Raw genomic sequence first — 23,952 nt, forward strand, 5'->3', positions numbered from 1 at the left:
AAATCGCCGATGCTGGACTCGGACCGAGGCAATATTCGATCGGTTGTGCCTTATATGTCGAGATGGTCCTTTGCTCCGCAATTTTCGTGCAACTTCTGAGTAATTCGCAGGCCACCGAGGCAAAAAGCCCAACACAACACAACGCAAAACATGAGCGACTCAACGTCTGTCGCGGGGGAAATGTTGGAATGTCTGCAAATGAACTTCGCAGGCCGTTGGCGCAACGTTCAAAGCCATAAAAAACGGTGAAGAGTAACATGGATTTGTTTGCCACATGCCGTCGGCCCTCCGCGAAGCGGTGCAGCAGATCCCGAGGACGGTCTCCATAAAACACTGAACCCCCCATTCAGACACACTGATGGCGGTGCTCTCGTGGAGTTAAGCCATTCGTGTTATAGTTGACTTGCAGTCGGTTGGTCTGTCAGCAAGTCGTCAGTGATTTCCTGTACTTGAGGCCTGAGAAAGCACTTGTCTCAGATAAGGTGACAGAGGGAAGGCTTGGTGGTGGTGGTGGTGGTGGTGGTGGGGGGGGGGTGGGTCTGGGGTCAGGGACATGTTGGCTGGATTAAAAGTCAGAGGCAGTAGACTGGAATGTGCCACACAGGAAGCATTATATGCTACCAAGATGGCCGCTGTCCTGTCAACATGGACACCGTGGGCTTCTGGGGTAGTGTAGCGGTCTATTCCGTTGCCTGCCAACAGGGGGGATCGCTGGTTCGAATCCCCATGTTACCTCCGGCTTGGTTGGGCGTCCCTACCGACACAGTTGGCTGTGTCTGCGGGTGGGAAGCCGGATGATGGGTGTGTGTCCTGGTCGCTGGTCGGTGGGGGTGTCTGTTTGGGCGGAGGGAACTGGGGGGAAATAGCGGGATCCTCCCACGCGCTACGTCGTCCTGGCGAAACTCCTCACCGTCAGGTGAAAAGAAGCGGCTGGCGACTCCGCATGTAGGGGGAGGAGTCATGTGGTGGTCTGCAGCCCTCCCCGGATCGGCAGAGGGGGGGTGGAGCAGCGACCGGGACGGCTCGGAAAAAGGGGGACCCCCCCACCCCACCTCCCCCTAAAAAATGGACACAGTGTACCGTGACGCAAAATTCCCGTTATTTCACCTTCAGTTCCCGACCACAACTCCTTTGCTTTCTTCTCACTGAACTGTGTTTGGGTTTCTTGTCACCTTATTTCCAGGGAGAGCCAGGATCGGATGGGCTGCCTGGAAAACCCGGTTTTCCTGGGAAAGATGTGAGTTTTAAATATCCAGATAGACCACACATATTAACAAACTGTTGTTCCCTGCACTTTGTTGACGGGGGGATGTTGTCTGGTATTGATCAGGGTTTGAGAGGGCTGGTTGGCGCCCCCGGGGCTGGCGGAGTTAAGGGAGACAAGGTATGTAACTCCCCCCTGCATAAAACACACACCCTGCGTTTGGAAACGACTGCAGGAGGAGGAGCCGCAGTGGGGGATGATATTATGAAAGTGCAGCGGTATAAATCACTGCGGAGACTCACCGTCAGTCCCCCGGGCTTCTTTCTTGCCCTTCCAGACATTCTTCTGTCTACCAATTAACGCCGCCCTCGCTCATTTGTCTGACAAAAAAATATGGCTGAGTTCATTTGTTTGCCTATAATTACTGACTTCACTGATTGTTTTATTGACGCATGCAGGCACACGCGCACACGCGCACACAAAGTAAGTAGTGAGCACCTACAATCATGGTGGATAAAGATACACATCACTTTCAGTACACAAAATACACCCAAGCAAAACCGCTCTTATCAGGTGATGTGACTCCACTAAAGTGTTGTGTTGTTTTTTAATTTCTTGCTGTTTGCTGCCAACTTGTCTGACAGGGGGAGAGGGGCCCTGCTGGATTACCTGGTGATGTGGTGAGTGCTAAAAAGCAAATGTTAGATTGTTAATTCGCCCGTCTAGATAAAGAGAATTGGGGGGTCCGGGTGGCGATCCCCGTTGCCTCCCAACACGGGGGTCGCCGGTTCGAATCCCCGTGTTACCCTCCGGCTTGGTCGGGCGTCTCTGCAGACACGTCTGCGGTTGGGAAGCCGGATGTGGGTGTGTGTCCTGGTCATTGCACTAGCGCCTCCTCTGGTCGGTCGGGGGAGGAAGGGGAACTGGGGGGGGGATAGCGTGATCCTCCCACGCGCTACGTCCCCCCCGGTGAAACTCCTCGCTGTCGGGTGAAAAGAAGCGGCCGGCGACTCCGCATGTATCGGAGGAGGCGTGTGGTGGTCTGCAGCCCTCCCCGGATCAGCAGGGGGGGGCTTGGAGCGGCAACCGGGACGGCTCAGAAGAGTGGGGTAATTGGCTGGATACAATTGGGGAGAAAAAGGGGGAACCCCCCCCCCCAATTTTTTTTAATAGAAATAAAGAGAATTAAATTCATCCAAATCTATTTCATAATGAAATTAAACATACGTAATGTGTCTCATTTTGTCTGATCACATATTTACTCCTCTTTTTAACTGTAGATGCAAAGGGACGGCCTGAAGGGCGAGAGAGTGAGTGAGACGGTTTTGTTGTGTTGTGTTGTGTTCTTATCTAGTGTAAAGCGTCCTTGGGTTCCTTGAAAGGCGCTATGCAAACTAAGCTGTTGTTGTTGAGAGTCAATTAAACAGAAGTTCATCTGAGTTTATCTCTTCTCCTTTTTACAGAGGTTACTTTTATGTGAGCAACGTCGTCATCATGATGTTGCATATAATATATCAAAATATGTAGATTACAAAAATGTGTAATCCCTTACTATGGGATGATTAAAATATTAACAGTAGTTACCCCCAGTGCTATGTATGATACGTCTGTATTCGACCTCTTTCAGGGAACGGCTGGACCCGCCGGGCCTCCGGGGGCTGACGGCCCCCCAGGACCACCTGTAAGTATCAGGATTTAATGCTTTCTTCCAAGAATTTACCATTTGTCGTCTGGAGAAGAGGATACTTTGTTGTGTAGAAAACGCACCTGCTCAGATGCACGTGGTTGCACCGTGAGCCGTATCTTCGTTTAAAAAGACTAGCCGTGTTGTACAATAACATAACGTATAAAGGCTGTGGTTCATTTTACACTTCTTTTCTTCAACAGGGACCACCTGGTATGCAGGGTTTACCCGGGGAGTCCGGAGAGTTTGGCCAAAGGGTGCGTCATGTTTAGATTGATTAATTCAATTAAATGTATTGGCATTACAAACAATGTGCGGGCACGTGTAAAAACGTAGCGAGGGATGCGGCTTGCCAGATATATACAGAGGAAAAACTGAAAGCTGAAGATAAAGTGAAAAAAGAGCACGAGTATAAACATATCTACAGACATCCAGTGGGTAACCAGGGGCAGGTGGGCAACAGCTTGGGGAAAGAAGCTGTTTTTGAGCCTGGTAGTGCGGGCTCTGAGGCTCCTGTAGCGCCTCCCAGAGCCCAGGGGGGAGAACAGTCCATGGTTGGGGTGGGTGGGCTCTCTGCTGATGCTCAGACCCCTTCGAAGGCAGCGTTTGTGATAAATGTCTGTTATGGCTGGGAGCTGGGTACCGGTGGTGTGCTGGGTCGCCTTGACGACCCGCTGCAGAGTCTACTGAGGTTGAAGTACCATGCCACACTGAGATGCAGATGGTCAGGATGCTCTCTATGGTGCAGTGGTAGAAGTTGGGGAGAATTTTGGGGGATGGACAGGCGCTTCTCAGCCTCCTCAGGAAATGCAGGCGTTGTTGGGCCTTTTTCACAAGGGCCTGGGTGTTTGATGCCCAGGAGAGGTTCTCGCTAATGTGGACTCCAGGGAATTTAACTAAGTTTAATTAGCTAGCGCAGCACATATACATGGAGGAAGTTGTGAGTGACACTGTGTCCTGCCTGAATGCGACGCGCGCGTCAGCGACAGAACCAGTTTGACCGCTTCATTTTCTGTTGGGACGTGTTGACACAGCCGCCATTTTGAGCTGAACTTTTGTCGGACTTCCTGTTTCTATTTACTTCCTGTCTCATGCTGTAAAGCGCTGCGTCACGGACGAGGAACGTCTCCAGTCTGATCTCGAGCGCTCAGCTGATTGGGCCGTGATTTGTTCACGTGCCGGTTTCAGTGCGGATGGAGAGCGTCCGATGTGACGCGATAGTCGGACACTGCGTCCTGTTAGGACACAGTGCTAAAAGTACATCATTCATGAACTTCCTGTTATTTCCTTCACTAACACATTGTTGAATTCACTTTAGCTGGTTTAAAGGGAATGTCCAGGCTTAAAACTGGGGTAGGAGAAGTGAACTAATTTCAGAAGTATTTATGGATGTTCATTTGTTCAGTGTACCAGCCTATTGTGTGACTTGTGAAGCACTCCTTTACTGAACGCTGAAGTATTTATTAAGATAAACGTTATCTAGTCTATCCACCTCGGCAAAATCCATAGTGACATCAAGAAAGCCAACAGAAGGGCTGTGTACACTAATGATTGACAGGACGTAGGCCCGCCCCGTCCCAGACAGCTCCCCTGATTGGTAGAGGGACACCAGAAGGGGTAAAGCCTCAACCAATAAGGGGAGCACAGGTGAGATTTTGAGATCCTGAAAACAGATGCTGAGTCAAAAACAGATGCTTGATTTTCTCTCAGACCAACTGAATTACTCATAGTTGTAAGAGGGATATACATTTTTTAACAAATAGTTGCCTACCCAGCTATATATTATAGAATTTTTATGTTTATGTTACATTTGTGCCAAGAAGTCAGACATGTTTTCGGTGGGTGTCAGACTCTGCCAAGGTTGTCCCTTGTCTCCAATTCTGTTTGTGATATTTGTGGACAGGATCTCAAGGCGCAGCCAAGGCGAGGAGTGTGTCCGTTTTGGGAACCTCAGAATTGCATCTCTGCTCTTCGCAAACGATGTGGTTTTGTTGGCTTCATCAGAACGTGACCTCTAGTGTGCACTGGGGCGGTTTGCAGCTGAGTGTGAAATGGCCAGGATGAGAGTCAGCACCTCCAAGCCTGAGGCCATGGTTGGCCTCAAGTGAAGGAGTTCAAGTATCTTGGGGTCTTGTTCACGAGTGAGGGTAGGCTGGAGTGGGAGATTGACAGGCAGATTGGTGCAGCATTAGCACTAATGCGGACGTTGTACCAGACCGTTGTGGTGAAGAGGGGGCTGAGCTGGAAGGCAAAGCTCTCAAAGTACCTGTCAATCTTCGTTCCAACCCTCACCTATGGTCATGAGCTTTGGGTTGTGACTGAAAGGGTGAGATCGTGGATACAAGCAGCTGAAATGAGTTTCCTCCGTAGGGTGTCTGGGCTCAGCCTTAGAGATAGGGTGAGGAGCTCGGACATCCGGAGGGAGCTTGGAGTAGAGCTGCTGCTCCTTCACATTGAAAGGAGCCAGTTGAGGTGGTTCGGGCATCTGATTATGATGCTTCCTGGGCGCCTTCCTTTGGAGGTTTACCGGGCACAGCCAACTGAGAGGAGACTCTGGGGTAGACCCAGAACTCGCTGGAGGGACTACATGTCCAATCTGGCCTGGGAATACCTTGGGATCCCCCAGGAGGAGCTGGAGGGCATTTCTGGGGGGAGGGACATCTGGAGTGCCCTACTTAGCTTGCTGCCACCGCGACCCGACCCCGAAGAAGCGGCTGATGATGAGATGAGATGAGTTATTTAGTCTATCCACCTCAGCAAAATCCATAGTGACACAAAAAAACCCCACAGAAGGGCTGTGTATGCTAATGATTGACAGGAAGAAGGACTGACCCATCACAGAGAGCTCCCCTGATTGGTAGAGGGACATCAGAAGGGGTAAAGCCTCAACCAATCAGGGGAGCACAGGTGAGATTTCGAGATCCTGAAAACAGGTGCAGCGTCAAACACAGACGCTTGATTTTCTCTGACCATTTGAATTACTCATAGTTGTAGTAGGGATATAACATTTTTCACAAATAGTTGCTTATCCAGCTATATAGTGTAGAATTTTGATGTTTGTTAAAATTGTTAAAAAAATAAAATAAAATAAATGAAAAAATAATAATAAATCAAATCAAAATCAAATCAAATCAAATTTAAGCATCTAATCCCGGGTCGTCCTCTGTGGGGAGTTTGCATGTTCTCTCCGTGTCTGTGTGGGTTTCCTCCGGGTGATCCGGTTTCCTCCCACAGTCCAAAGACATGTAGTCAGGTGAATCGGCCGTACTAAATTGTCCCTCGGTGAGAATGTGTCGGCTCTGTGATGGACTGGCGGCCTGTCCAGGGTGTTTCACCGCCTGCTGCCCAGTGACTGCTGGGATAGGGTCCAGCTTCCCACGACTCCAATTGGGATAAGAGGTTTGGAGAATGGATGGATGTTACAGTTGTCTTAAGTGAGAACTAGTTGAATTCTACCTTATCTCCTGCAGTACGTAAGAAACTGCTCTTGCTTCTCATTTTGCTGTGGCTCTCCTCTGCCTCCTGGATACAGTAGTCTGTATCTGAAATAGAGCAGATCTCCACATTGTGTTCTTCCAAGCAATTAGCAAATCCGGTGATGGCCCCAACTGCGGTCTCACATCTTGGCTTACCACAGCAGACCAGGAGATTCTGCTCTTATCCCACGACATAGTTTGTCCTCAGCAGTCATGATTACCTCTCTTGGAGATCAGAGGACTAAGTTTTGAATAAGATGCCCAGAAAGTTGAATCAGTTCATCTGAGTACAGTGTTTACTGAGAGAGAAACATTTCATCACCCATTCTACTAAGAACCCTGACACCAGGCCGATGGTCGGCCAATGTCGGGCCATCGGTGAGTGTCTGTGACCCTAGTTTTTTGGGTGTGTCCTGCACCGTCTTCACTAGTCGGACCCCTGTCGGCAGCTTTTCAGCTGATTCAAGATGTTGAATCAGTGGAGCTCGCCGGCGAGAGCGAGCACTCTGATTGGCTGGTCAGCTTAGCGAATCAGTGCAGAACGTGCATGCTAATTGGCCGTCGGCCGTAGTCTTCGCGGTGTGTTCAAGTGCTACTTTTTGGCCCAGACGGCAGGCGACGTGAGGCAACGCAACAGTCGGCCTTCGTCGCCGCTAGTTGTTTGGGCCCTAAGTGACCTCTTCAGTGTCAACAATACATAATGACTGAAACCAATGATCGGTTTCATATGCAAATTGCCGTAAGCATTAACATGCATCAAGACATTTTGCATAAGGTGAACATTGACATTCTCCATGGTGGCACAGGTGTTTGCGCCGTCGCCTCGCAGCAAGAAGGTCCTGGATTCAATTCCCAGCCGGCTGGCCAGGGTCTTTTCTGTTGTGGAGTTTGCATTTTCTCCCCATGTCTGCGTGGGTTTCCTCCCACAGCCCAAAAACATGTAAGCCGGTGAATCGGAGACGCTCGATCACCCCAGTGTGTGAATGTGTCCGCCCTGCGATGGACTGGTGACCTGTCCAGGGTGTTTCCCCGCCTTCCACCCAAAGAGCGCTGGGATCGGCTCCACCACCCTAATTAGGACGAGCGGCTCGGAAAATGAACATCGACACCCCGTTAAGATAAAACAAATGCAGATCCGCTGCAGTTACTTGGTTTTCCTTTTATGTCATATTATGTTTTTAATTTCTCTGGAGATCTTAGTACACCATTTTTACAGCCCAGTGAGGTCATCCCAGGGATAAGGCCAGGGGCTGCCGGGTGGTGAAATCTGACTGAGGGCGATGTAGTTTGTCTTGTTTTAGGTTGCTGAAACCCAGTAGATGCTATGCCTGTAACTAGCTGTAGCTGTGTTTGTGTGTGTCTGTGTGTACGCAGTTTATGTGGATGCTGTGATTACAGGATGGTGTTGGTTGCTGATGGTACTTGGCAGTATGGCTGAGTAAGCACAAAGTGGGCCAGTCTCATCTTCTGTGCAGCAATCTTTTGCCAGTCATACGTGTCACCGCTTCAGTGTGTCTGCTCACCTTTAGCCCGGTATGACGGATAAGGGCTGAGATGAAATGTGAACAGCCTCGAAGTGTTGCAAAGGGCAGCGTGTTACCAGCAGAGACAAGAAAAGTAAAGGGGAATAAGAGGGGAGTGAGCTGTATGGTCACTTGTGAAATTGAGAGGCACAAAAACACAAAGTAACTGATTTAAATGTTCTGATCTTGCAGGGAAAGAAAGGTGAAAGCGGACTACCTGGCGTGGACGGCCTTCCTGGACCACCCGTAAGGACAATTTTAATTTTATAAAGTATCAGACAGTTTACATGCACAACAATCACACAAGTAAAACCTCTTGGAAAGCAGTGGTTCATGAACATGCTCGCTTTTATAGTATTTTCACAGAAATATTCTAATTAATTATCCATTTTAAAAAGGTTTCCTGTAAATTGTTGGTTGTAGTTCACACAGACAAGACTGCCTCACTATCCAAGGTGACCCATATGAAGTGTCCAGGACGAGCGGCGTGGTGACTTAGTGGTTAGCGCGGTCGCCTCAAAACAAGAAGGTCCTGGGTTCGAGCCCCGGGGTTGTCCATCCTTGGGGGTCGTCCCGGGTCATCCTCTGTGTGGAGCTTGCATGGTCTCCCCGTGTCTGCATGGGTTTCCTCCCGCTGTCCAAAGACATGTAGGTCAGGTGAATCGGCTGTACTAAACTGTCCCTAGGTGTGGATGTGTGTGTCGGCCCTGTGATGGCCTGGCGGCCGGTCCAGGCTGTCTCCCCGCCTGCCGCCCAATGACTGCTGGGATAGACTCCGGCATCCCTGCAACCCTGAGAGCAGGATAAGCAGTTTGGATAATGGATGGATGGAGGTGTGTAGGACCTCCTGGATTTGACCATCAGTTTTCCAAAGCGCTTCTTAGAATTAAGAAGTGCCCTGATGGTGTTATCATACCTGAACCGAGTGAAGTGGGATGTTCAGCCCACCGTCCTCACAGAACGTCACAACAAAACTCATATTGTGAGGAAATGTAAGTAAAAAGAGGGTGATGTTGAAAGTAGGAGTGTCGCGGTGACCCTGTGGCATTAGCCAGCCAAACCGTCTGGGTAGGTGGACCTGTGAGAAGCTGGGACCAGATGTTCTACCACGATGGATGTGGAGCACATCAGTGACTTTAAACAGGAAACTGACTTCTGTATGAGATGGATCAAACCTTGATTAGAGGGTGGCTGGGTGGGGTCTTTGTGCCTTGCTGGGCATTAAATACATTACAGTGCTTGTATGATAATGAAGTGTCCCATGATGGGAGGTCGTACCACATTTGAGTACTTGGGGGTTGCTATTGACTGTCATGTGACAAGCATATTGGGGAAAAGAAGGTCTATTAAATTGTCCAACACACTCTGTTGAATTTCAGGGATATTAGACATTAGATTGCAAACTGATTCTGCAAAAACGTAGGCATAAATGCCAGAGATGCTAGTGTCTAATGCATCATACTGTGTCACAACCTCGTCACACAGCAGCTTTACAGAAACTACAACACATCAGCTGGGGCGTCTGGGTGGCGCGGAGGTCTATTCTGTTGCGTATCAACACGGAGCTCGCCGGGTCGAATCCCCACGTTACCTCCGGCTTGGTCGGGCATCCCTACAGGCACAATTGGCCGTGTCTGCGGGTGGGAAGCCGGATGTGGGTATGTGTCCTGGTCGCTGCACTAGCGCCTCCTCTGGTCAGTCGAGCCGCCTTTTCAGGGGGAGGGGGAACTGGGGGGGAATAGCGTGATCCTACGCGCTACGTCCTCCTGGGGAAACTCCTCACTGTCAGGTGAAAAGAAGAGGCTGGCGACTCCACATGTATGGGAGGAGGCATGTGGTAGTCTGCAGGCCTCCCCGGATCAGCAGAGGGGGTGGAGCAGAGACCGGGACGGCTCGGAAGAGTGGGGTAATTGGCCGGATACAATTGGGGAGATAAAGGGGGGAAAATTGCCCCCCCAAAAAAAAACCCTAGAAAATGAACATATACATCTTAGCTTTTAATTTTTACAGCCTGTCTCCTGTTCGATATGACCCACAGCACCTACAGGGTTGTTTCTTTTCAATGTCTCTCTAATATTGTGGAAAACAAGAAAACTAATAATATCATGAGAGTCATGAGGAATTTTAAACAATAGCAATATATATATATTTCATAAAATCTACCTACAAATACAAAAATGCCAGTTCAACGTTCATGACAGTGAATTGTTAGGTAATGTAAAATATGACATCAAACCAAAACTAGTTTTTAATTATTACTCCCTCAAATATATCAACCCTCATTTTGTGAGAAATCTTGGGTTATAGATTCTCATGATCATTAATTTAAACGGTAGACGTATCAATCGCGGAATGACAGCATTGAAATGTCATGCTGACACTATACCATTGAAAGATGATGACGATGATATTGCATTTTTTTGGGGGGGGTGTATTCCCCCCCCCTTTTTCTCCCCAACCGTAATATTACACCACTCTTCCGTCGCTGCTCCACCCCCTCTGCCGATCCGGGTCTACCACACGCCTCCTCTGATACATGTGGAGTCGCCAGCTGCTTCTTTTCACCTGACAGTGAGGAGCTTCACCAGGGGGACCTAGCACATGGGAGGATCATGCTACTCCTCCGAGCAGGCGCCCCTCCCTCCCCCGATCAACCAGGGCAGGCACTAGTGCAGCAAGCAGGACACATACCCACATCCGGCTTCCCATCCACAGACAAGGCCAATTGTGTCTGTAGAGACGCCTGACCAAGCCGGAGGTAACATGGGGATTCGAACTGGTGATCCCCATGTTGGTAGGCAATGGAAAAGACCGCCACACCATCTGGATGCCCGATGATACTGAATTTTTGCCCATCCCCACCACGACACATCATGGTGTTTCCTCTCCTCTGTGAACCAGGGACCACAGAGGAGAGGTGTCCCGTAGCTTACTCTTGCTGCTGTACACGGTCCACGTCTGTCAAGACCTAATACTGACCCTGTCATTTCTACACTGCTTGGGGGTCTTTGAGTGTTGGGCATGGACACGAGCCAGGTTTACACCGGGCAGCTGAGACATGAACGCTCGTGTCGCGAAGCTTACGGGTTGTTTCAGAGACGTGTAACGTGACTTCTGCAGTCTGTCTGCAGTCCTGCACACAGCTGCAGGTTGAGGTTCAGCAGATGGTCTGCAGCCATGCTGCTGCAGCTTGTCTGTGTTGGACACGTGTTGTCGCGTTCTCCTTGTCCCATTAGACTGATTTTGCTGGTTTTGTGCCCTAAGCAGCTGGGAATGTAGCAAAGCACCATTGGTTTTAAACGTTCTTCATCCGCCTCATGTTTTGAAACTCTCATGAAAGGCGTGATCGTTCGAGGTCTTGCAAAGCTGATGGTATCTTTGTTATTTTTCAGTTAACGTGCTTCGTGACGATAAATCATGTACTTCAGATTCATAATATTCTCACATGTTGTGTTTCTGTTGGTTTTACATTATTATGAATGCGCCTTGATTTCTAAGCCCCAGGCCGAAAATGATGTAGCCCAACTAAAATGGCTGTAGCTTTCGAACACATGTGAACAAATGCACATTACACACAACATAGCTTGTATAATCATGGTCTCTACAGAGAGGTACCCCTCTTTAGTTTAAGTGTCAGATATAATCCGAGTGTTGCTGAAGTGGAGTTGCAGAAGCTCAAAACAGTGTAAATTGAATTTTATCCTTCAGAAATCAGGAATCAGGAGGTATCTGGAACATTTATATGAAATGAAACGAAATATCATTTCCCCCAGCCCACAGCAGTGCAACACAAAGGGGAAAAAACACATCCAAACTACAAGAACACACATATCCAAACTACGAAACCACATATTTCCAACATATCACCAAAAAAAAAAAATTCACTGTCCAAGAGCGCGAACGCCAGGATGACTGTCACTCTGCACAGGCTAGCAGTTAGCTTAGCCTGCCCCGCTTCCATGTCCTGTCAGACCGCCCTCGGTGTTTCCTCCTTGGGCGCAGCTCCAGGCAGGGGCTGTGGTCCTTGGGCCCACCGGACGCAGCAGACCAGGCTCTCCCAGCCGATCCAATGCTAGCTCTCCCAGCCAGACACCTTCGACCCACCTCCCCGCACTCCACACGATGATACCAAAAACACAGTCAACGCTAGGCAAGGCCGCTGCCAGACCGCCCTCTGTGTTATCAGAACTGCCGGTCTGCATGGGCTAGCAGTTAGCTTAGCCTGCCCCTCTTCCACATCCTGTCAGACCACCCTCAGCATTTCCTCTCTGGGCACAGCTCCAGGCAGGGCCGTGGTCTCTGGGCCCACAGGATGCAGCAGACCAAGCTCTCCCAGCCAATCCAGTGCCAGCTCTCCCTGCCATCAAACAAAGACACAAACTTAGATGCAGACATGGACAAAGATGCTGCATGGACGGTACTGGGTGAGGCCGCCGCAAACATAAGTTCGCGCCGCCATCTTCCCACACCGGTACTGGGTGAGGCCGCTGCAAATGTGAATTCCCTAGAACACCCTAGAAATCATCACCAGAGTGAAAATAACGTCTTAGGGCGACGTCTCTGGCGTCTCAGTGGCGCTATTGTCACACGTCTTACCAGTAGCTGGTTCAAATTTGATGATTTAACATCAGAATAGTAGCTTTTTGCATTTATTTACTATAGATATGCATACAGGGGGCTTCTAAAATGTCCATATGGAGACTTTGTGCCAGATTACATTTTGAGCATTTTATGGTGCGCAAGACAACATATTATTGTACCTTTCGTCAAATCCTCATAAAACAGAAAAACGTCCACTTGGCGTTTTATATTTCGGAGTGCTTCCGGACCTTTCAGACTACATCAAAACATCTCCAAAACCGGCAAATGGGCCTGATGGCATCCATTATTATTCAAACTACTTTTTTTTACTGCCAGTACTACTTCGACTGTTTCCCATTCCTTTTGAAACAAGCATCTTAGCATACAGTACAAATAAACATGCACCTGCAGAAATGCCTCAGAATCTTAGTGTGTTACATTTACTGACCAAATGAGATAAAAGGGAAGAAAAAAAAACACTCTGGGGGAAAAAATGTGCCAAAACGGCTTTTAGTCACAATAATTACAAAGTTATTCATAGGTGAAAATGGATTTTGGTTAAAACCGCAGTGTTCTCTGATCATGCCAGGATTGAAACATTCCCTGCTAGGCACAAAGCACGGCGGCACATCACAGCCGCTGTAGACGATTGGTATTTTTGATGGCATTTCCCAGAATAGCTTTTAGTTGAGATGTGTTGTGGTCAGTGGGAAGCACCACAGACCACAACACATTAGTGGAGATGGTCCAGGGGTATTAATGGTGTCTCTTTGTTAGCGAGATCCAACATTAGAATCCCTCTGAATGATGACGGCCTCTCATTTTTGGCCTTGGTGAACTGCTGGTGGAGGATGAAAGCATTCACCACTGCCAACCCCAGAAAATGGTGGGATGAAAGTTCTGTACCACTTTTTTGGTTTGGTGGACCCTGTTGTGTCCAATCAGGGCATCTGAGAGGTCTGCTGCGCTCACTTTCCTGGAGGCCAAGAACGAGGTCAGTTAGTCAACACAGTTTGACAAAGAGAAAATTTCCCTGCCCTAAGAAATACTATTTAGTAAATAAACAAATAGAATAAGAAAAATGCGTATACCTTCGGGCGGCGCAGTGGTTAGCATGGTCGCCTCACAGCAAGAAGGTCCTGGGTTCGAGCCCCTGGATTGTCCAGCCTTGGGCGTCGTTCAAGGTCATCCTCTATGTGGAGTTTGTATGTTCTCCCCGTGCATGTGTGGGTTTCCTACGGGTGCTCCGGTTTCTTACCACAGTCCAAAGACATGTAGGTCAGGTGAATTGGCCGTACTAAATTGTCCCTAGGTGTGAATATGTCGGCCCTGAGATGGCCTGGCGGCCTGGTCAAGGTGTCTCATCGCCTGCCGCCCAATGACTGCTGGGATAGGCTCCAGCATCTCGCCACCTGAATTCGGATAAGCGGCTTGGATAATGGAACGATGGATGGCATATAACCTTGCTAAAGCCTGTCACCACTGTGGACCTGTCTCTAGCAAGCAAATGGCTTGTGTAAAGGTTGTCCACATAAAGCTTATACCCAGTACCCGAGACCCATGTTCTGCTCCGTTGGGGGAACGGTCTTGATAGATGAAAAGGTTTTGTGTATAGGGGCATGCAGAATCTGCCAGGACAAACGGCTTGTATCCCACTTTCTTCCCTTGTTTTCTATAGACCCTTTGAGGCCATTGTGAGCTTTTGATGCAACCATCTGCTCATCCACTGAAAAACTTTGAGCAGGATGAAAATGGGCTTTACACGCATCTACTATGTCCTGGTAGACATAGTAGAAGTGTGTAGTATAGTACATAGTGTGGTATATCAGGCCTGGTAGACAGGCCTGCTCTTACATAGGCAGTTGTAGGCGCTGTTCCCTTCCTTTTGTCATGTTAGCATCCACCTTTGTGTCAATAAGATGCATGTGGTCGGAGATAGTAAGACATTTCCTACAAGACATGACAGATGGCGGTAAAGGGAGAGTGTAGAGCCAGGATTTTCTCCATTAGTCAGTAGTGTTAGTGAGCTCATTTAGGCCCATATACTAAATGACTCGGGATAGTTTACGACCTCTTCTCCTACCTGGCCCATTAAGGCCCACATTTAGGCCCATGGGATCAACTACTATGTTGACCCATGGCTTTTCCCTTCCCTCATGTTTCTTTTTTTCAAAACTATTTGTGTTGGCCACAATAGCTCTGAGCACTGACATGATGAAGAGTAATTGAGAAAGGTCCAGTGGCGTATATGAAGAGGTGGGTGATATTTGTGGTCCGGACAGTTTGGCAGGTTTGAAGGCTGTAGGCTCAACATCCACCCTTCTGGATTACACCGTAAGCGATCAGTATGTTTACATGCAGTCAATAATCCGATTAAAGAACAGTTTGGAATCCAGTTTGAACCCCCAGACTAAAGAGACACACATCACGAGATTTGTATCGAATTTCAAACCACCAATGAACGTTGTCTCAATTTGATTTGCAAACATTACAGGAAGTTGAATCAGTTCATCTGGACACAACTTTTACTGACAGAAGCGTTTCGTCACTCATCTAAGGGACCTCTTCAGTCTCACCTGACTACAGGTATCCCCACCCTTACAAACAATACAGTTGCGTAACGACCGAAAGCAACGACCAATAAAAATCAGGAATCAGGAACTGTAGCCCAGCCCCCAGCAGTGCAACACAAAGACAAAAGCATGTATCCAAATTACAAGAACACATATATCCAAACTACAAAAATAACTACACATCTACCAAAATGCATATATCCAACATATCCACAAAAGAAAAAGAAAAAAGAAAAAAAAGATTCACTGTCCAAGAAAGCGAATGCCAGCCAGGATGACTGTAGGAACTGCCTGTCAGCATGGGCTAGCAGTTAGCTTAGCCTGCCCCGCCTCTGCGTCCTGTCAGACTGCCCTCGGTGCTTCCTCTTCAGGCGCAGCTCTGGGCAGGGCCGTGGTCCTTGGGCCCGCAGGACACAGTAGACCAGGCTCCCTCAGCCGATCCAGTGCCAGCTCTCCCAGCCAGACATCTTCAACACACCTCCCCACACTCCACACGATGACACTAAAAACACCACAGTCAATGGCAGGTGAGGCCACCACCAGACTGCCCTTGGAGTTGTCAGAACTGCCGGTGTGCATGGGCTAGCAGTTAGCTGAGCCTGCCCTGCTTCCATGTCCTGTCAGACTGCCTTCGGTGCTTCCTGTTCGGGTGTAGCTCCGGGCAGGGCCATGGTCCCTGGGCTCACAGGATGCAGCAGACCAAGCTGTCCCAGCAGATTCAGCGCCAGCTCTCCCAGCCATCAAACGAAGACACAAACTTAGACGTGGACAAAGACACTGCATGGACGGTACTGGGTGATGCCGCTGCAAACGTAAGTTCGTGCCACCAAAATGATCATTGGTTTCGGTCCTTATGCCACTGTATTGTTTATAAGGGTGGGAATACCTGCAGTCAGTTCAGACTGAAGAGGTCACTTAGATGACGATGAAACGTTTCTCTCCATAAACGTTGTGTCCAGATGCACTAATTCACCTTTCTGGGATTTTCCTACCTGGATTGTTGAGCATGCATTTGCAAACATCGATTTCCGTGTGTTTTTTTGCCGTCCAGGTTTGATGAAAGCAACGTGATTCAAATCTGAACATGCCAAACATCAGCCTGGAGCTGCCAGTTTGAACATAGCCCATATGGTTCTCGCTCTCTCGCTGAAATAATTTCAAGTAAATGAACATGAGCTTTTGGGATGAGTAGAGTCAGCTCAGGAGCTCAGTAGCTCAGCCCAGCTGTGTTTTTCAAAGCACGCCTTGCATCTTTTCTTTCATTCCATTTCTATCAAAAGATCTGTTTCATCATGTCAGTGTGATTTTGGTAAAATGTAATAGGTAAAATTAGTTTCCAATTGCCATTTTTCCATAGAAGATATTTCTCACAGAATGAAAGAAGCGATACAGGTCATGCTATAAAGACGCAGTGGTTGCTGAGACAAAATGATCACTTCCTATGAACCTTTTGTGCTAAGTGTGTGTTTGTGTCATTATGCAAGTTAATTTTCTAGTCCATAGTCTGGACATACAAACATACAGTGTCCCTAAAAGTTTTGGGTTTTTTTTCGGTCATAGTTTTCTGTGTTTCAATAATCTGATGAAGTTCATTCTCTAGATGGTACCCTGGCCAGATTGTTGTAAATCTGACAAGTCTCTACAGTTTCTGGGTGAACAGCTGACTCATGTTGTGCCCTACGTCCAAAAGCGTCCCTGGCCAAACCCCCCAATGTCCATTCACAAATAGACCAGACCCCCCTCCCCCCCAGCTGAAAAAATCTCCCAATTTCTGGGGTATCAAGGTTGGCTTGTATGACTCCCACTGATTAATATCACAACTTTACATGGGGAATTTGCTTAGTGGCAATAGGTCTGGGTATGATCTATAGGGGGTCTGGGTATGATCTAGAGGGGCCCTGGTATGGTCTATATGAGGTCTGGGTATGAGCTAGAGGGGGTCTGGGTATGAGCTAGAGGGAGTCTGGGTATGAGCTAGAGGGAGTCTGAGTATGATCTATAGGGGGTCTGGGTATGATCTAGAGGGGGTCTGGGTATGAGCTAGAGGGGGCCTGGGTATGAGCTATAGGGGGTCTGGGTATGATCTATATGAGGCCTGTGTATGAGCTAGAGGGGGCCTGGGTATGAGCTAGAGGGGGCCTGGGTATGATCTATATGAGGCCTGTGTATGAGCTAGAGGGGGCCTGGGTATGAGCTAGAGGGGGTCTGGGTATGAGCTAGAGGGAGTCTGAGTATGATCTATAGGGGGTCTGGGTATGATCTATAGGGGGTCTGGGTATGATCTAGAGGGGGCCTGGGTATGATCTATATGAGGCCTGTGTATGAGCTAGAGGGGGCCTGGGTATGAGCTAGAGGGGGTCTGGGTATGATCTATATGAGGCCTGTGTATGAGCTAGAGGGGGCCTGGGTATGAGCTAGAGGGGGTCTGGGTATGATCTATAGGGGGTCTGGGTATGGCTAGAGGGGGGCTTACGGGCTTTCTCCAAAAAAAGGTTGCATACATCGGGTCCCTTATCTTGAAGAATAAAAACATTGTACCTTTCATAGATAAGGTCTCCAATTTGGCTTTGTCACACGTAACATGAATTCATTCTCAGTGCTCTAGTAGTCTAATAGTCTTTAAGTGTTTTCTTAATGTTACGTCACTGATGACATTAAAAATTCTCCAACAAAAACACAAGTTATTGTTCTTTTTACAACTTTTCTTTTGTATTTGTTAAGTTAATTAAGATTTTAAATGTCATTGGTTAGGACCAGCACAGAGCTGGGTGCGGGCTATTATAAAGACACCTGAAGCAGATGGGAATTGTTTTAAAGTAAAACGTTATGAATTTCTCTCCAAAATATTTGTTGTACTACATTCGTAACTTTTACTAACCACAACAACCATGAAGTTGCCCTGCGCTGTAGGCTGAAGGCCGGGCTGTAAAAAGGCGGAGCAAACAACCACTAAAGAGGCAGCTGTGATTGGTGGTCCCTCTTTACTACCCACCCGGTATGAGCCCATTACAAATTACTAGATGATGTGAAACATTGAAGGCCGGACGGTTCATATCAGAAGGGGAAGGGAGAGCCCGGAGGGTCGAGCCTTCCTCCTGCCTGTTAAAATTGTGGATATTTATAGTCACCCCTCCAGTCAAAAGTCGTCAGAGCGTCAGCCACGTAGCACCTGGGGAATTCTGGGTACAAGAATGAGTATGAGTGGATTGGTAATGGGAAAAGATGTTGAAAGCTGGTCCAAAACCCTGTCTCTTTCCTGTCTGTGTGTATGGAAGGCTATATCACGGGCCTATCTATAGAGGTATGAACAAAACTTTTTCTTTCCCAGAGCAGCTTTGTAGGGTGGGCTACTTGATCATCTGATCAAGTACTAGATCATTTGGGCGGCACGGTGGCGCAGTGGTTAGCGCTGCCGCCTCACAGCAGGAAGGACCTGGGTGCGAACCCCGGGCTTGTCCAACCTTGGGGTCATCCCAGGTCGTCCTCTGTGTGAGGTTTGCATGCTCTCCCCGTGTCTGTGGTGGGTTTTCTCCAGGTGCCCCGGTTTCCCCCCACCATCAAAAAGACATGCATGTTAGGGGTAATACTCCTGTCTGTGCCCCCGACCGAGGCATGGCAAGACGAACTGGAGTCGGTCCCCCGGGTGCTGCACGGTGGCTTCCCACTGCTCCTCGCTACACAGCTAGGATGGGGCTAAATGCAGAGTGTAATTTCCCTAGGGGGATCATTAAGGTATATCAAAATAAAAAAAAATCTGGGCGGGCTTAGCTGAGCCAAGTCCCCACCTTTAGAACTGGGCCTACTTGCTAACCACTGATCGGCAGTTTCCACATCGAGGGGATCGTCTATTACCGATGTTCGTTGGGAAATTTTCTAGGACACGTGTTGCGCCGTCAACACTATCTCCAGTTTTCTGTACTTTTTTGGTGGAGAAATTAAGGGGCTTGTTTTGTTCCCCGGACCATGCCATGATAAGGACACCAGCATTGCTTCATTTTATGATTACCATTAGACGGATTGAGGACATAAAAATGTAAGGGGGTCACCATTTTTTGTGGGGTCTGTTTTGTGTGCGCTCTTATATCTAAATGGGAGATTGAAATGATTAAAGTACTTAGATCATAAAATAGTCTACACGGGTGCAAAGAAAGCCCTTTTGGGATTCCACACTTTCAAATCATATTAAAAATGTCCAATTACACTAAAAATTGTCACCACATCAGGTTTTAGAAATGTGATCAACAATCTAGACCGCCTGTGTGTGTATATGTGTGTGTGTGTGGGGGGGTAGGGGGGTTCAGGGGATAAGCTCATTTTATTGTATTTGTTATTTTATCCCTTCCATGTGCACAAGAAGGCGTATTCGGAGTTCGAGGCTTGTCGAACGTTTCAAATGTCGCACTACCCCCCTCTAGTGGCCGCAGCGCCGTACTGCTTCAGCTACTAAACTGAACTCGTTCAACGTAACGGAGCAGACGCTGCACACAGAGGCCTGCCTGTGGGCTTGGCATCGTTCGGTGCCTGGTTTGCCAGCAGCAGATGTGCACATGATCTTGTCCGACAGTGCAGCGGCGTGCACCCCGTGTTTCTGAACTGTGAGAGCAGCACGGGAAACTGACGCTCTTACCAGCAGTGTTGACGCCAATCACCGCGTTTACACGATGTTAGAAAGAAAGTCGATTTGTTGTTCGACTAGTCTGTGTTAGTCTGACTGAAGTCCGGCTAACACACCTAGATGATGCGGCTGGGGATGGATTTACTCCGGCCTGTACACGCTTCAGCCAGCCCCGAACTGGCCTAGGCATTCTGTGCATGATCCATAGTTCCCGTGGTGGTCTTTCATCCAATAGCAACCAGCTGAAAGGGGGCATATTGCCACCTACCGTACCGGGGTCGGACATACTTCCGTCAGTAGGTCGATTCTCCCGCAGTTCTTGTATACTGGGACGACGACAGTGGTCCAGTTACACGGCCTAGTCGAGCCACAACCGTAGCCCAGCTTCACTGTGCATGAAAAAGGCGGATTATTGCTATCGGTGACCCAGTCATAGAGTCCCACAGATCCTAACTGATCATTGTTTTTGTGTTTCACAGGGCCCTATGGGCCCTGCTGGGCCACAAGGAAATCCAGGACACACTGGACCCCCGGTAAGTGATGACAAAGCAAAGCCTGCACGTACACCTCCGCCTTTTCTTATTCATAGCTTGGACGATGCAATACGTTGTCTCAACACAGGCCGTTCGCAGGCTGAAGAACTTATTGATCTATTCTGCTTTGTTTTTTTTGTTTTTCTAATCTATTATACAGGGCCTTCCTGGGGAAATTGGCTTTTCAGGCAAGCCTGGAGAAGCAGGGAAACCCGTAAGTTGGCCATTTTTCTTCGCCGGCACACGTTTTTGTGTGACGATGTCATGTCTTTGCGGTACTTTTTATCACAAGTGTGCTCTTCCTGTCACTATATGCTATAACGCTGTGCCCCTGCTGTCCACAGGGTCTTCCTGGTAAAGACGGGCTGGACGGTCTCCCTGGAAACGACGGCGCCACGGTCAGTAACACGGCCTCTGTGATGTCATCAGGGAGTGTACCTTAACTTTGAAGTGTGTGTGTGTGTGTGTGTGTCTTGGTCCCGGTCTATGTCCAGTACTTGTCTTAGGGAAGAAGGTGCTCTTAGTCATCTTGAGTAGTGGATGAGGTTTTATTAAGTGCGCTATCTGATTGAGTCCCTCCGTCTCAAGGGCCCGAGGGGAGAGCGGGGAGCAGAAGGGTTTCCTGGCAAGCCTGGATCAAAGGTGAAGTAGACCTCGAGTTCGTCTCGAAGAGCCGGCACTGAGAATACTTCATGAGAGCGTGTGCATTTTAGTTTCTCGTTGTTCCTGTTTGAAATCTAACGGCGACCTCTCCTCCCCCAGGGCGAGGATGGACCGCCCGGCCCCAGGGGACCTCCAGGAGAACGGGTCAGTTCACAGCCGTTGCATTTTGAATGGTTTTTTTTTGTGCTTCTTGAACCATAGTGGCCCAAATGTGATCATGCCATGTCTTGTGTGTTCATATCATGTCTTGTGTGTTCATATCATGTCTTGTGTGTTCACACCAGGGGGAAGCTGGTTTACCTGGACGACTGGGTGTCGAGGGACAGAGAGGCGAGAGAGGGCTTCAGGTGGGTTTGATTTCAGTGTGTTTTTAAGTGCATTGTATCATGACGGTTAAATCTCCAAGATGGGGCGTCCGGGTGGCGTGGCGGTCCATTCCGTTGCCTACCAAGACGGGGATCGCCGGTTCGAATCCCCGTGTTACCTCCGGCTTGGTCGGGCGTCCCTACAGACACAGTTGGCGGTGTCTGCGGGTGGGAAGCCGGATGTGGGTGTGTGTCCTGGTCGCTGCACTAGCGCCTCCTCTGGTCAGTCGGGGCGCCTGTTCGAGGGGGAGGGGGAACTGGGGGGAATAGCGTGACCCTCCCACGTGCTACGTCCCCCTGGTGAAACTCCTCGCTGTCAGGTGAAAAGAAGCGGCTGGCGACTCCACATGTATGGGAGGGGGCATGTGGTAGTCTGCAGCACCTCCCTGGACCGGCAGAGGAGGTGGAGCAGTGAATGTAACAGCTCGGAAGAGCGGGGTAATTGGCCGGATACAATTGGGGGGAAATCTAAAAAATATACCTCCAAGATGAAACCAGTGTTGATTAATAAATGGAAACATAAGGTCGTTGATCTGTAGAATAACTCTACGTTTTGTCTCCATCTGTACAGGGAGAAAGAGGACAAGATGGAGCGTTGGGGCCAAAAGGCGAAAAGGGCGACAAGGTGAGAACGAGGGGGACCCTGCATTGTAATTACAGCTCAAAAGTTTCTTAAAAAAAAATAAAATAAAATCCCCACCATCCATAAGTGATGAGTAGCAGTATTATATGGAAATGCTATGCTATAATCACATGCAGAGTGAATCACAGAGCTCCTGTCTCATGCCACGTGAGCTTTGGGGGTCATCATCCCTGGTCACAGGAACAGACGCCGCAAGGTATTCACTGTAATAAGGTCATTTGTATGCAGACCATGACAACACACTGTCTCTCGCCTTAGGGTGAAGTGGGATCCAGAGGACCTCCCGGTGCTCCAGGAAATGTGAGTGAAGTCCCTGCATGCTCACTTGTGCAAATTAGCAAGACGGTCGTGCCGGTCTGGTCTGGTGCGGTTTCCATGACGTGACAGATGGCGTGTGACGTGATTTCATAAGCGGCTTTTTTATTTCGCGTCTGCGAAGACTTGAAAAATAATTTCTCGTTCATTTTTCTTTCATAGGTGGCCAATGTAATCCCCGAGCCCGGTGAGCCAGTAAGTTGTAGCATCATTTCCGTCTCTCAACTGAATGTGTTAAGATATACACTTTAGGATGGTAAATACCAGTTTCAGTCAATTTAACCTCGAACTAAGTCAAATGATTGGAAACGAACAGCTCATCTTAGTTTTTCCGAGACAACATTACATGATACAGTACCCAAAACAGTGTAATTATGGTATTTTTAATGTCATGATATTACTATTGTTGTTTTTTTTTACCTCTAGGGAATACCTGGAGAGAAGGGAGAGAAAGGAGATCAAGGAAAACCAGGGGAAATGGTGATTTTTATTTATTTATTTATCTATTTTTGGAAGTTGGGCTTTAATTTCAAACGACCGTCATAAGTGTGGTGATACTCGGAGCGTCCACTAGAGGTCAGTAGAGGTTTGACATAAACTTGTAATATCAACCATGGAGGACAGTCAACACAAAGCTTAACTGCAGTGAGCTGTATTGTGATGGCCTGGTTACTGGTTCCCAGCTGACATCAGTTGATATAATGGGTTCATTTTATCATCGAGACCAGTGGAGCAGAGACTCGGACCAGCCTCGCAGTGTGAAAACAGACTGCGGATGACAAGCTGATGTTACATAAGCAAACCTGTCATCATGTCTTAGTAGTAATCTTTTACATTTACTTACATTATCAAATTCCACACGTGCGCGCACAAACACACACACACACCATGGCTGGTTCAGGGGAGAGTTTTGGGTCCTTTAGCTTGCGGGTTTATATGGTGACCAGATAACCCCATCCTTGATCTTTTGACATCTGGTGTGCTTGAACTCCTTGGATCTTGCTTCTCCTGGATCGCCACCTTGCCGTAGTGAAGAAGCTTGCGTGTATCAATGATCCCAAGAGCTGTGCCGTCCGGAGCTTGGTTGCTGGTAGGGTCAACCAAGGCGGATAGGTCAAGGGCGAGGTTCCAGACGAAGCGCAACCCAACAAAGACCTCGACGGCGGAACTGGCGGAAGATGTCTCCAGGTCACAATGGCAGTGAAGGCGGATGAAGGCCGCAACAGAGAGCGGTCCCCGATCGTCTTGGTTCTCCATGCCCAAGGCTCAGCGTTTTCGGGTTTTTACCGATTTTCACCCAAAAATACCCAGATTTTTTAAAAGGAGCAGATTGGTTTAAACTGGTTTTTCACCTGGATTTCATGTTTCCACGGGTCCCAAAAGTTGTTCGTGTGAGGTTATGAAACAGTGTCCTTTTGTGGCGAAATTCGGCATGCTGGATGGCTTTGAAAAATAAAAACCGAAAGCGCTGAACCTTGTCCGTGCCATTCGACTCTGGTCACCCCCTGCCAAGGACCGTGTGGTTGCTGCAGGTGCAGGCGTCCTCCCATTATGCAGTTCCAAGATCAGCCTATACACCCACCTGAGGACCCAGAGGGAGGACGGTCATACTCGACCCCGAGTGACCGCTGATGATGATGACTTGAACTCCTGATCTGGTGGAGCTAGGGTAGAGTTCTGAGTGTGGGTGATACCCTTTCAGACAGGCCCGTTTATCATTTGCTTTCTGTGGGATGTTGTTGAGCCTGGCTGCCGCGTCATTTACCATCTCGTGGCA

General features: G+C 48.5%; 1 protein-coding gene across 1 annotated transcript in view; it reads left to right on the top strand.

Annotated features, from left to right (window-relative positions):
- The window catches only part of col22a1 (collagen, type XXII, alpha 1), a 63,606-nt gene that overhangs the window by 16,601 nt on the left and 23,053 nt on the right, over positions 1-23,952 (top strand). The window contains exons 12-28 of the mRNA XM_056297959.1: positions 1,184-1,237; positions 1,331-1,384; positions 1,849-1,884; positions 2,485-2,514; positions 2,832-2,885; positions 3,092-3,145; positions 8,080-8,133; positions 20,136-20,189; positions 20,350-20,403; positions 20,534-20,587; positions 20,778-20,831; positions 20,952-20,996; positions 21,137-21,199; positions 21,789-21,842; positions 22,119-22,160; positions 22,338-22,370; positions 22,602-22,655. Of these exons, the coding sequence (XP_056153934.1) occupies positions 1,184-1,237; positions 1,331-1,384; positions 1,849-1,884; positions 2,485-2,514; positions 2,832-2,885; positions 3,092-3,145; positions 8,080-8,133; positions 20,136-20,189; positions 20,350-20,403; positions 20,534-20,587; positions 20,778-20,831; positions 20,952-20,996; positions 21,137-21,199; positions 21,789-21,842; positions 22,119-22,160; positions 22,338-22,370; positions 22,602-22,655 (843 nt within the window). The remainder of the gene's footprint in view (positions 1-1,183; positions 1,238-1,330; positions 1,385-1,848; positions 1,885-2,484; positions 2,515-2,831; positions 2,886-3,091; positions 3,146-8,079; positions 8,134-20,135; positions 20,190-20,349; positions 20,404-20,533; positions 20,588-20,777; positions 20,832-20,951; positions 20,997-21,136; positions 21,200-21,788; positions 21,843-22,118; positions 22,161-22,337; positions 22,371-22,601; positions 22,656-23,952) is intronic.

This window comes from Lampris incognitus, chromosome 18 (genome assembly GCF_029633865.1).
Source record: "Lampris incognitus isolate fLamInc1 chromosome 18, fLamInc1.hap2, whole genome shotgun sequence".
Lineage (NCBI taxonomy): Eukaryota > Metazoa > Chordata > Actinopteri > Lampriformes > Lampridae > Lampris > Lampris incognitus.